Here is a 13,984-nt window from a genome sequence, read left to right on the forward strand (position 1 = left end):
TTATAAAAAAAACAAACACTTCTATATTAACACCCTTCCACACAAGAACAAATGGGACCACCCGTCCCTCCAACAAAACTACATTCAGCGTAAGAATCTAGACTTCTATATATTATAAACAAAACAATCCAACACATTCAGCATCATCAGTCAAATACTTCTATAATAATCCAAAACTAATATGTTATGCAGTACCATATATATACACCATTCAAACTTCTACATATTATAAACAAGAAAAAGTATTTCTAATCTATCAAGTACTACACAGAAAGTAGTCTGAACCAAATACTTACATCAAATAAACACAACTAATGAATCCATAGGTACTACACAAATCGTTCAACAAAAGATGCCCATTCTATTCGAACTTCGTCGATTTCTTCTTGTTGATAGGCACTTTTTGTATTAAACTACAAAAAAAAAAAAGAAAAAGAAAGACAATTCTAATATAATGACAAATCATATATAAACACATAAAGGTATATGATAATACGTACAAGTTCAATTATAGGAGCATAAGGGTTCCGCACTATTTCTCGTATATACTTTTGCAAATAGTACCCACACTCAATAGAACCTAGTTGTCGAGGACACTATGAAAAATTGGAAAATAACAAAATTATGAGTTATACAAAGTATTTACTGCGACATTGTTATGATTTATGCAAATTTACCTTCACAGGTTTCCAAATTGTAGTACTGCGAGATTGTTGAGTAGAATGTTTGGCTTGCCACATTTTCAATAATCTAAATAATTTGAAACATTAGAATAACATAATTGTAAAAATTTCAACTAGAAGAGTTCAAGGCACTTACGTGTTTATGATTCCCTTATAATTTTCTTCAATCTTACTTCCTAGAGAGTCCAATACATAAACACAATTCTCTCAGAGATGTATAACAAACAACTTCCAGTGAAAACTATTAATAACCAACATGATAATATTATCATTCATGCATGGATAAAAGAAACTATAAATAAGTAAAATGAAGTTAAATTGCTAGCTTACCCACTGTTATGTGGGATGAGTACCACTTGTTCTAAGTTACCCATGTCTAACCTGTTGGCTAGATGTCTGGAACAAGTTTCTTGAGACATTATTTGTGGTACAATGTTGTATGGGTCAACCACCAAGAACTTCTTACATGTCTCCTCCTCACATTCATTAAAAAGATACCTAAAAATATAATTGTAAAACATTAAACTTCTTAGTTAACGAATCTAAGATATGAAATAGATTTAATATACTTACGAAATGTATGTGACCACACACATATAGCCTATTTCAATCATCTCGCAGTATTGCATGATGTCATCACGTGTTAAACTAATGATCTTCTCTCTTCCAAATATGTAATCTCCAATATTGAATCCAATGACATCCTTGTGGTTCATCGTACGCATGACATATTGATTTAGGAGTTTAATAGTCATATGGACATCAATATGTTTAGATGATTGTGTTATTGGCTTCGACGTTCGAGGAGAAGAACGTCAAAGGAACCTTTGACAAACAAAATTACAAACATTTAACAAATGAAAAATTAAAATCTCACTCAAGTTAGAACAAGACATACATTTTTCTCCTCATCTAAAATTACTAGTCTACGAAGCCATGCCACGAAGCTACCAATGGTTTGATTTAATGTCTTTATCTCCCCCTTAACAGGAATTGGTAGTGTAACATTTTCACCAATGACAATGTCTTCCATGACTCTCACATTGTCCACACCTAATGGCACTCCATGAATTGTTGGACATCTTATTTTTTTGGTTTTGAAAAAGACTAAAATCTAATTAAAAAAATGTGTGTTTTACTTTAAACGGATGAATAAGGAAAATAAAAGGAAAATTTTAGGGCCGTTTTGATAATTATTAAGGGATCATAGTCTTTTTTTTTAGAAAACATATATATATATATATATATATATGTTAATGAAAGAACTTCTTATAAGTACTTTTGGAAAGAAAAACCAGTAAATACCCCACACTTTATAAATGTTTTTAGAACCTGTTAAAATATTTTTTATTATCTAAATTCTAACCATTTGGTTGAAAATTCATTTCAAAATGGCCCTAAAAGACCAATTGGTTTTATTTTGAAAAAGAAAAGAAAACGTAAAGAAACAAAATTTGCCAACATAAGAAAATGATAAGGCAGAAAAAATCACAAACCCAGAGGGCAAATAAAACTAACCTATAAATATTGGCATACATTACAATTTACAATGCTATGGAAAGAAAACTAACATCATGACCATTAAAAACCAACAATATATGGCATAAATATCGAGAGCAATTAATATAAACTATCATCTTCAAAGACATCTCCAAATACAATTGTTTAGTAAGAGATAAAACTCGAGAAGTAAAATAAATGGACGATTTCGGTAATACAAAAACACAAGCCAAAGAAACCAAGAGAACCACAAAAAGAATAACACGAAATGATTCTAATTATTCCAAACCTACAAATTTGCATGCTTGGCCTTAGGTGCAAGTATCTCAAATGAGTGAACAACATGATGATATTTATACTAAAAAAAATGATGAGAAGTGAAAACACAGAGTCCGAGTTTGCAAACAATCAAATTTGTATTATTTGATTTTATTACCAATTGACCGAGCTTCAAACTAACTACAATTTCTACAGAAAAAGAACAACACGGCTTCTCAAAACAAAATTCAATCATTCCTCACAAAAATGTCCTTTACAACCAAAAGAGAAAAAAAAAACAAAGCAGTATCCACGAAACCCACAATTTCAAAAGGCCATATGAACAGGGGATGCGAAACAATCGAAAACAGTTAGTGGGTGTCGACCAAACCCTAGACAAATTGCAGTCCTTTGTTAGTACAAATCATGAAGCAATAGAGATTCTAAACAGTCAATTGGAGTATTCTGACATTCATAAGAAACTTACCCACTGCACAAAGGGATGGATGCCGCCGTCGATCAAAGCCATGGAGGTCGTCGTCCTCGTTGCTGTCGCTGTCGATCAAAGCCATGGAGTTCCCCATCCTATGTTGTTGTCGCCCTCGATCGAAGCTGTGGACTTCGACTGTCGCCACCAGACTCGCTATTCTACCTATTTCACGCGACAATGAGGTGAGAGATAAAGACCACAAAATTTGGTGGAAAGTTAGTGTTAGGGTTAAAAATAAAATTTGGGCCACTTTTGATGGCAGGCCCAAATTATGATCTACTATGTCGGGCCTTGCCCGACATTGAAATATAATTTCTTTTCTTTTTTTATTTTTTAAATTGTCCATCATTGTTTCCTCCGTGTTTTTTTGTCCGTCATAGTTTCCTCCGTATTTTTTTTGTCCGACATTAAAGCTCATATTTGTTGTAGTGTAGTTTATAGTTGGATAATAAATACATTGTTGATTTTAGAGAATCGATAGTCCTTAGGATACAAGATGAAATTAAAAGGGTAAAACGTACTTTTTGACTCAGTTATAATTTCGATCAACTTATGAAGAGTCAACTTGCATGTGGTAATTATATCCATGGACATAACTTATACCAGAGTAATAAGAGTGTAACTTATACATTTTGAGTAGCAATCAACGAATTAATATTAAATATATTAAGATAGAATTATGAACTTAAATAAGATTTAAATTATGACCTCATCATCTATATAAATAAGGCCCCCGGCTAAAAATCTCCCTTCATTTGGGAGTTGAAAAAAACGGAAGAAAGTCTTTCTAATTTTTTCAAGGAGCTTTCCATCCACCTTTATTTATTTATTTATTTATTTTTAATTTTTTTTTTGTGGAGTCACAGCAAGGAAAACCTATTGGAGATCTATATGGATGAGAATATGAAAAGATTGAGAATCTTCAAAGGTACGTAACTATTATAATTTTTATATTTCTTTTGAGAATTTATATGTGTATTAAGATTTTTTAATTTAATTTGTCACTAACATATAGTCCTCTGGATTGGGTTTCTAGCTCACTCAAGTACCACATGTACAATCACTCAATTTTATTTAGAGAATCGAATCCGAATGAAATAATAGAATCAAAGAAAATAAACATGTATTGAAATAAAGATAAAAACAATTGGGAGAAAGGTCCTAGGAATTGATTTCACCTATTGAACTTATGAACCAATTAATCAATTACTCAAGATTAAACAAATTATATATCCTTTAGGCCAAGAACTCTCAAATCTCAACTACCTCTTCCGAGCGCAAGCTAACTCTCCTTACCAATTATGAAACCAATATTCTTATCTAGTTTCTATAACAAGTAAAGACTTTATTATGCAAGACTTTTAACGACCTCTAAAGGACTTCTAAATCTCCCGATCTTAAAACCCCTTTAGTTATGCATCCTAGTTCTAACTTTAAACCACCACTCCCGAGCGTAAGATTTCAAGTGTAAAATCAATCAATCTATAGCCAGTATATTCAACGCAGTAAGCATAGAGAAGCATAAATAGAACATTCATAAATATTCAATCAAGAAAACTAAATAATCAATGCATAAAGTTCAATGGCTGCATCAATCCCTAAATATGAGGTTTAGCTTCTCATATTCAATGAAAACAATAAAATCACAGTGAGAAGTTCATAACAAAACTAGAAAAATCAAGGGAAAGGAGAAGAAATTAAATCTGGCGTGTCAATCGTCCGTCCCCGAAGTGACCTCCACGATCCCGAGCCTTGAAAATATATTTTCTAAGCTCTCAAATGGTCTATTTGCCCTCCAAATTAGCCAAAAATCCAAACTGCCAAAAAACCTCTATAAAATTTCCCCCCTCAGCGGCTACACAACCCTATTTTTATAAAAAGTTGTCGTGGCAGCGCCATGGCGCTATACTATTCATAAAACGCGAAATTGAAACTTTGGAGCGCTGCGGCGCTCTAGGCCAGCGTCGTGGTGCTAGCTCCTCAGGTTTTTTGCTTCAAATCTTGTTGTTATTTCATCTTGGTCACTTTGATTCCGATTTTTTTCTCATTTTGATCCAAATAGGTCTTATTTCCTCCCGATACTTTATTCCTGCAAAATATATCTTATGTGCTTAAATTTGTCATGAAGAAACGAAAACTAACAAATAATTAGAATATAAATCCCATGAAAGGTAGCTCACAAAATGTGCTATCAGTAATTGGATCATTTTCCTCGTTCGAGAATCTCCTCACAAAATCTCATAATTCTTCAAGACCAACTAGAAAGAGATTCTTTAACCATAAAGAATTCAGTTTAGATGTGGGAGTCGTATAATTAATCTAGGGTTTATCTTTTTAAGCATATGTATTCTTTTAGGTACAATATGGGCTAATAAGACATGGAGATCATATTTGATGGTGAAGTAAGACTAAGCTTATGAGCTTATTATCATAGGTCGAAACAAGTTAACAAGTTAACGTAGGGTCTTCCAAAAGTGGAACAAGTATTAGAAGTGCGATCGATTGATTCAATATCGATGAGCCTACAGAAGATAATGTTACCTAGTATTGTCATAATATCAACCAATTTTTCATTCTTTTAACTAATTGAGGAAGGATTTGGAGTACCTAATAAAACAACATTTTTTATAAGTGCCACAAGTTTTATTATACCACCCATATAAACCATATTCTGACTTTTATCTCGAGAATATCTAACCACCAATTTCATTAAGTGAATAATTGACCAATCCTGGAAATACAACATCCCACTTTTTTTTACTATCTAGGGCTTCTATACATTGCAATAGTTAAAATGTTATAATTTAAACATGAAATAATTTAATTCTCTTCATTTATTAGGTATAATATATATTTTTAGATCAAATACTAAGTATAAATATATAGAAATATATTCCAGAAAGTAAATAAGATTTCTAAAAAATAGAAATATATATCAATACTCAAATTAAATGTAAATTTTGATAAATAACTCACTTCTTGGACGTTGACACCCCAGCATATTTTTTTCTTTTATGCCGCGTAATTCTTCCTTAGTCAGGCTTGGGCAGAATAGTAGAACAAATACAAGTATTAGTAAACTAGCAAAACTTCGGGACAACTCATGATGCTCATATCGATCTATTATATGCCTCTGCATCTAGCATTGGTACACCTCATACAATAACTATCCTAGTTCTACCGTATCTTTTGTTTCATTTCTTCTGAAACAATCACACATATTTTAATTACACCTAGTATAATGGCCCCAGTGCCGCTTCAGGGAGATCAAATGGAACTCGATTAGTTTCTGCTAAGTTTCTTCTAAATGAGAAATGAAGAACATAACATATACATAAAGCAAGGAAATATCAGACCATATCTGCTTTTTCACCAGCCATTTAGTAGAGAAAAGTCAAAATTTCTGCCAAACTCATAAATTTTGAAGATAAATTAAAAACTTTATTTCTCTTATATAGCCTAATATCCTCTTTAAATTTTCACCAGATTATTAAATATGCATTTGGCATGCCTTTTAGAATGCTTATGGATGACTAAAATTAATTTTGTAAAAACAGACTTGTTTGATAACTATTTTCCGTTTCTTGTTTTTTTTTTTCCTCTTTTGGTTCTATGCTGATCCTTCGTCTTCTCGCTAGAAAGTTTCCTTCTTCCTAGGATTTTTCAATCTCCTTCTTCACAGCTGATCTCCTTCTTCGCTTCTGCCATACAAATAATTTCTTCTCCTTCACATTCACGGAAGGTATGTTCTCTTTCTCTTCTCCTTTTTCTCTCCACTCTATCCTTCAAAATTAGGGCAAAATGTTCTTTGTTTGTGTCTTTTGTTATTTAACCCTACTTTTGTTGGATCGGTATGGCAACACTAGAGGGGGGTGAATAGTGTTGAAAATCAATTTACTAAACTTTTTCGAATTTAAGCATAAATCAAATAACCAAGTAAACTTTTTAAACAAAAACAATTTATGCAATATTTAAAGCAACTCAAAATATCATGAAACAAATATTCAAGATAAGCACGATATATATTTGCAATAAAAGAAAATATACTTAAAAGATAAATTGCAATAAATAAAAAGTAAGGGATAGAGAAAACGTCACGCAAGAGATTTATAGTGGTTCGGCAAACCCTCGGCCTACTCCACTCCCCGAGCACCTCTCGAGATTTTCCACTAAGCACGATCCTTTTACGGGTTCAAGATCGGAAACCCAGTCCTTTTGCAAGATCAAGACCAAATCTTACAAACCGCTCTTTTTACGGGATCTAGAACTAAACCCAACCTTTTTCTCGGGACAAAGATCGAAACTCACACTCCGTTCCTTTTACCGAGTTCAAGAACGAAACTCAACTAAGTGTGGAAATAAGAATTTTTCACACACTAAAACTCTCTAATATAGTAGATTTACAAGTTTCAACTCACAAATACATCGATCATCACAACAAGAAAATCTCTCACATGAATAAAAGTAGAAGTAGAATTGGGAGCTTGGAGAGAACAACAATGGATTATAGAGGATTTAAAAATAAGAAAATTGGGTATGTAAAAGTGGGAGAGGAGATGAATTTAAATAGGAGAGGAAAGTGGGTAAAATTGATTTGAAACTAAAGTCAATAAAATCAATTTGGGCCATTTTGGACCATTGGATCTTAATAATTGAAGATGATAAGTAAAGATGAGTTCTAAAAAGTAATGATTACATTATATTATAATATAATATATTATAAAATAAAATAAAATAATATATATATTTGAGTAACGGTTAATTTGATTTTTTTTTTCTTTTCCTTCAGACGGTAACTTTTTTTTTTTTAATTTCTTTTCATTTTCATTTTTTTCTTTTCAATCTTTCCTTCTCTTTTTTTTTCTTCTTCTTTCTTTGTTTCTTTTTTTTTTCAACAATATAGCTCGCTGGGGTGTTTAGGGAACCCGACCCCTTTTGGGTTGGGTTGGGTTGGAAAAATCCCAACCCAACCAGGTTGGGTCGGGTCTTGGATTGACCCTTAAAAATCTCGGGTCAACCCGACCCGACCCGAGTATATATATATTTTTATATATATATATATTACTTATAATATAATATTACATATATATAATAAATTAATAATTCTTATGTTTTAAAACTCAATCTCATCCATCCATTTTGAATATATCTCAACCATCCAATTCTTTTTAGGTTTCAACCCCTTCGTAGTTCATATTATTCTCCTTGTAGCTCTAACATTTTCATTTCATCTTCCTCTCCCCCATCTCTCTACAATCTTCAATCTTCAAGCTTAGTTCAATCCCGTCGTCGCTGCCGCCACCCCTGCTCCCGCCGCCGCCGCTGCCCTTGCTCCTGTCGCCGCCGCCCTTGTTCCATCGTCCTTGTTCCCGTCTGTTTTCATTTCAATCTCGCGGTAAGTTCTCTTATTTTTTTGCCAAGTAGTTATTTTTAATCTATAATTATATCCAAACAAATTTGTTCACATAATAAGAATTGTATTTTTGAATAAGAATTGTTGCAGGTTGGCTATTTGGATTTTTGAAAAAAACCGACGACCCAACCCAAATTTTTTTGGGTTGGGTTGGCCATCAATTTGGGTTGGGTTGGGTTCTATGTATGGTCAACCCGAAAATTCGGGTTGATCCCAAAAAACCCCCTAACCCGATCCAACCCAACCCGTGAACACCCCTACAGCTATCAACATAAAATTCGCCCACGTCATCTTCTCGGGTATTTTCCATTCGACTTGTTTCGATCATAATTTCTTCATTTAAACTCCGATTTGAGTCATTCAAACTGTGTTAGATTTGCCTTTTCAAGCTCTACATTATGGACACTTTGAAACACCAAAATCATCAGTAGATTAAGTTCGTTATCATCAAACATATGGTACGATTGAAGCTCGAAAAGCCAACAACTTCGTCTCTGTTTTTCCATTCCCTTGAAACTCTTCCTCCCTATTCTCTTATCAGTTTTATTATTAATCTCCTTAATTCCTATTTCAGCCAAATTTGTGGACAAAGCTCTGTAGCTTTGATTGAGCTTTTTGCAACTTCACAACACTCCCAAGGTAAGTACCAAAATTTGAAAACTGTGCTGCCTTCTATTAACATGAGCTTCTTCTTCTGCTCTGACGAAGATTTTGGGGTTTTCTTTTTTGATTTTGCATGTCTTTGGTTTATGGGTCTCTGTTATTTGCTCATTTCTCGTGGAAAATCATGTACCTTTTTGGATTTTGTGGTATGGTTGTGGAGATTATGTGGATATCTGATTTTTTTTTGTCCTTTTTTATTTGGCTTTTTTGAGTTTGATACAAGTACTTAGTTCTCTTCCTTTATTGTCGTCCTTAAAATTGCATTCTTGTTGTCTTAAAAACATCTTGTTTTCTTTGCGTTCCTTGAATTCTTCATTTAAAAAATTCAAATTTTATGTTTATCTTCTAATTACTTGAATTAGTATTTAAAAGTACTTCGATTGATTGCAACATTTTATTTGTTGAGTTCCTTTGATTCCTCTCGGTTCATTTCCAACTACCTACCCATCCTATTACTGCTGCTTAAAAATGCAAGTTCTTTTTGTTTATATGTATTAGCAATATGGGATAGTGATGACTTTGAAGAGAACTAGGAACAGAATGAGGATTACCCTAGAAACACCAGTTTAGAGAATTGACAATTATGAGGAGATGGTCTAATCAATATTAACCATTCAACTTAAATGTGAGCTGGTTGTAGCATAGCTTTTGTTAGCTAGAATGGAGATTGGTGTACATGGAGCTATACTTGTTGGGAGTTTGAAAGTTTGCTTTCACTCATACCTTCTGGTCTTGGTTTATAACCACAACTTTGCGTCTTCTACATGTACAAAGGCATGGCTCTCGCCTTTCAAACATTCTATTGCTATAAAAAATAGGTGCCCAATGTTGCAACAATAATAGTCTCATATTACTTGCTTCATTCTTCATCTGAATTGTAATGTGATGTGGCTTTAATGTTGTTTAAATCATTGCCGAAATGACACTATTCTTGTTGCCTTGACATTAATACAATTGAAAGAGGAACTGAGAGGAGATAATAGATTGAAAGAGGTGGGTGAGGAATGTTTTAGCCAACTTGGAAGTTTAAAGGAGTTAGACATATCAGCAAATTTGTTCAAAGGAATTATTACAGAAGCTCATTTTTCTAATCTCTCCCGATTACCTGCCTTAGATATTGGCTACAATGAGCTTCTTTCATTAGACATGAAATCTAATTGGAATCCTCCATTTCAGTTAAACTTTCTTCATGCAAGGTCATGTAAGGGCTTTGGAATCAAGTTCCCATAGTGGTTGAGAGGAAAAAATCTCACCACTTTGAATCTTTCCTACAACCAGATTCCCAATTCCCTTTAGCTTTTGGAATGGGTATTAAACATACTCAAGATTTCTTCACGTACTACTCTACACTACTATCCCTATAAAGATTCTTTTCTGAGTCTTATAGACTCTTGTCTTCTTGTATCAGATATGTGGCTGAAAAAAGGGGGAGGAGTTATTTTTTCTTTTGCTCCAAATCCCCCTCCATCCTTTAAAATGTTCAGACTCTCCGATTGGATTAGCTACCAACACATTCTCCTTGTTCGCCTTCCTCCAAATTTCTCCAAATTTCTATTTTATTCTATTTCTATTGTTACAATTATTAATATCTTTTCATGTTTGTTCAAACCAATACAAAAGTTAGTAGTTTTGAAACAATATTCAGAAGCAATTGTAGTTTTTGCTTGTGTAGATGTGTTAGTTTGTCTTAGTTAGTGCATGTTACCCTTTTGATTTGTTTGGCTCTTTTGAGTTTGATGCTCCGGTTGATGTTTTGCTTAAATTGATAATTTTCAATTTTAGTTTTGTGTGCTTGTTTAAATACTTACTAAACAGTTTTATTTTGTTTTAATTCTTTTACATCGTTTTAGATGTCAATAAAATCATAAAAAAAAAAGTTGTGTTTATGATGTGGTTAAAATTGAAAATTGGTTAAAAAGTGAGGAACCATGATCAGACAAGAATGAAGCTCTATTTATTGATTTAACGGATGCAAAAGTTACAAAGGGAAATCAACCAACCACAACATTTACAAAATCAAGTTGGAATTATACGAGAAACCAATTAAATACTAGCATAGGATATGCTTATACTCCTGACAAGCTGAAAAATAAGTTTTTACAAGTTAAGAAAAATCCACAAAGACTTTAAGAAGCTATTGAGTGATATAACTGGAAATTAGTGGGATCCATTATTGGGTATTCTCACTATTGAAGATGAGCAATAGAATGGTCTTTTTAAGGTAAAAAAAATTAAAGTACTTTTTTCATATGGCCTATTTGAATTGTGGTTTATTAATATATTGATGTTCAATTTCTTATAGGTGAATAAAAGAGCTAAGAAGTTTAAGAAAAATTGTTGCCCACACTATGGAAAGCTTATGAGAAAATTTGGAGATACTACAGCTACATGTGCTAATGCTTGCCCATCAACCAAAATTCCACCAGATTCTGAAGATGTAAATGATGTTGGAAGCAATAGAAATTTTGTTGTTGAAGATAATAAGAGACAAGAAAAAAGTGGGAAACGAGTTCAAAGGAAAAAGGAAGAGTTAAGTAGTTTCATTTCTTCGTTTATAGATGCGTATGCTGAAAATGCAAAGATAATAAATGATATTCTTGAGAAAGAATCTCGAGTTGATGAAAGTCAGCCATCAAAGGCAAAAGATTCTATAGATGAAGAGTTGATGGAATGCTTCGAAGTTTTAAATGCAATGGAAGATGTTGATGGAGAAGCTTATAATAAAGTATTGAAGCTTTTGCATGGAGATATTGCTTAGAGGAAAATGTTTTTACTCATGTCTAAGTCAAGAAGGAAAGACTTCGTTCATAGTATTTAAATATCATTTTATGTTTCTATTTTGATTGAAACTCGAAAATCTAATTTGTGATTATCTTTTATGGTTCTATTATTTTCTTTTGATTGAAACTCAAAGTTCGACTGATGTACTAGATATCGTTTTTTGGTTTACTAGATAAATATTCCAAATTCGATTTCATTTTATTTTCCTCATTTTGATCCATTTATGTTTATAAAGTTGTTTCCTACTCCTATCTTGTTTAGGCAAGTTCATGGAACTATTTCAATAAAATAATAAATATATGATTGGAGATGATGACTTTGGGGATTATGAGGATGAAGATGATCAGTTTTTATACATATTTGTATGTTTACTCTCCATTGACGTCTACAAGATGCAATAATCTAAACAACCTTGTAGAACTTGTTCGCTTAAAGGTCCTGATTATGTGATTGAGTTATTAAATGGCAACGACACAATATGCTTTGATTATTTTAGGATGAAAAATGTACATTCATAACTTTTTACAAAGAATTAAAAGTTAAAACGAATTTAAAAGCATCTAGGTATCTTACCGTTCAAGAGCAAGTTGCCAATTTTTTGTTAATCGTATCAAATATAATGAAAGGAATCGTATGACAGCAGAAAAATTTCAACACTCAAGTCATATCATTTCTCGATCCTTCAACCGTGTTTTAAAAAAAATTTGCAAGCTTGGAGTAGAAATTATTTGTCCACCCAACTTAGATATTGTAACACTAGAGATTATATCAAAGCCTAAATATTATCATTTGTTTAAGGTAATGAATTACTCATTTTTTTCCACAAACATTTTGAATAAATCTAGGTTTTTTTTTTAATAATATGCTTGTGTTTGTGCTTATTTTTTAGAATTGTATTGGTGCGATCAATGATACTCATATAGCTGCATACATTCTACAAAGTGAACAAATTCCGTTTCGTGGTAGAAAAACTAACACAATGTGGAATATAATACGTGTCTGTTCGTTTGATATGCTATTTACCTACGTCATGTCTAGTTGGGAATGATCGGCCAATAATTCTCGCAAGCTTCTTGAATGTATGAGGCATCCTGAGAATAAATTTCCTATGCCTAAAGAAGGTAGATAATTATACGTGTTTCTTATATTTTAATTCAATATTTGGGTTCATCATAAGTTTTTATTATTATGCAGAAAAATACTATCTTGTTGATTCTGGATATAGAAATATGCGTGGGTTTCTAGCACCATATAACGGTCAAAGATACCATCTACAAGATTTTAGAGAAAGGAGACAACATCCTTGAGGCAGGGAAGAGGTGTTTAACTATCGACATTCTTCACTACGAAACGTTATTGAACGTTGTTTTGGATTGTTGAAAGCTTGATTCCCTATTCTTAAACAAATGCCTCCTTACCCAGTTGACACCCAAAAATATATACCAATAGCATGTTGTACTGTTCACAATTATGTTAAACTAAATGATCGTGAAGATGATCTTCTTAATGACTATAGCAATGAATCAATGATCGTTGGAGATTTACAAAGTTTTCCATAACATAGTAGTCTAATTGAAGTAGATATAAGTCAGCATCATTTCAGGAAAATGACTCGAGTGACGGGCATTATTGTAGATCAAATTTGGGCAACATTTGAAGGATAGATATTATTGTTGTTTTTAATTTTGCTTTTCAGACTAGAATTGTAATAGATATTCTAAACTCGATGTTTATTTCTTTTTATATCTTTTTATTTGTTATATCTACTAAATTTTATTTCAACAAAAAAAAAGAACATTAAAAAAAAAAACTAAAAACAAGAATAGTTATCAAACATAATTTTGTTTCTGTTTCTTTTTTTTTTCAATAAACAAGAAATTATCAAACACATCCCTATTTCTAATTCTAAAAAAGTTAGAAACAGGAAACAAAAAATGAGAGACGGGAAATAGAAAACAGAAACGTTACCAAACGAGACCTAAAGTATTTTCATAGATGTTTCTCTTTTTTTTTTCCAATCAAAAGACATACCAAACACACCTTGAGTATTTATCTCAGTTCTCTTAGAATAAAAAATAAAAACAAAGGAAAAACAATGAAACAATTAAAGGTAATTGGCCACAAAAGACAGTGATGAAATCAAGTTCTTGAGCATACTCCCGCTGCAATCCCTCGGGCATCTTTTTTACAACCCTC

General features: G+C 32.3%; 1 protein-coding gene, 1 long non-coding RNA gene and 2 pseudogenes across 2 annotated transcripts; 2 read left to right on the top strand and 2 right to left on the bottom strand.

Moving 5' to 3' along the window:
• Positions 1 to 273: 273 nt before the first annotated feature.
• On the bottom strand, positions 274 to 1,399 carry LOC148211924 (uncharacterized; annotated as a pseudogene).
• Positions 1,400 to 4,518: 3,119 nt separating this feature from the next.
• LOC148211925 (uncharacterized) lies at positions 4,519 to 7,448 on the bottom strand. Its single transcript, XR_015790361.1, has 2 exons — positions 5,908 to 7,448; positions 4,519 to 5,020 (listed from the first exon to the last, which is right to left on the bottom strand). It is a non-coding gene; the product is annotated as an uncharacterized LOC148211925 (long non-coding RNA).
• Positions 7,449 to 8,150: 702 nt separating this feature from the next.
• LOC148211926 (uncharacterized) lies at positions 8,151 to 11,984 on the top strand. Its single transcript, XM_088122443.1, has 2 exons — positions 8,151 to 8,326; positions 11,310 to 11,984. Exon 2 carries the CDS (start codon positions 11,367 to 11,369, stop codon positions 11,763 to 11,765), a length of 399 nt encoding a protein of 132 aa, XP_087978569.1. The 5' UTR covers positions 8,151 to 8,326; positions 11,310 to 11,366; the 3' UTR covers positions 11,766 to 11,984.
• Positions 11,985 to 12,195: 211 nt separating this feature from the next.
• On the top strand, positions 12,196 to 13,452 carry LOC148211927 (uncharacterized; annotated as a pseudogene).
• The last annotated feature ends 532 nt before the right edge of the window (positions 13,453 to 13,984 follow it).

Source organism: Momordica charantia, assembly GCF_013281855.1.
Source record: "Momordica charantia cultivar OHB3-1 chromosome 4 unlocalized genomic scaffold, Mcharantia_2.0 BLBB01000004.1, whole genome shotgun sequence".
Lineage (NCBI taxonomy): Eukaryota > Viridiplantae > Streptophyta > Magnoliopsida > Cucurbitales > Cucurbitaceae > Momordica > Momordica charantia.

Excerpts from the sequence above, each read along its gene's own strand:
- LOC148211926 (XM_088122443.1), top strand. The coding sequence starts at position 11,367 with ATGAGAAAATTTGGAGATACTACAGCTACATGTGCTAATGCTTGCCCA.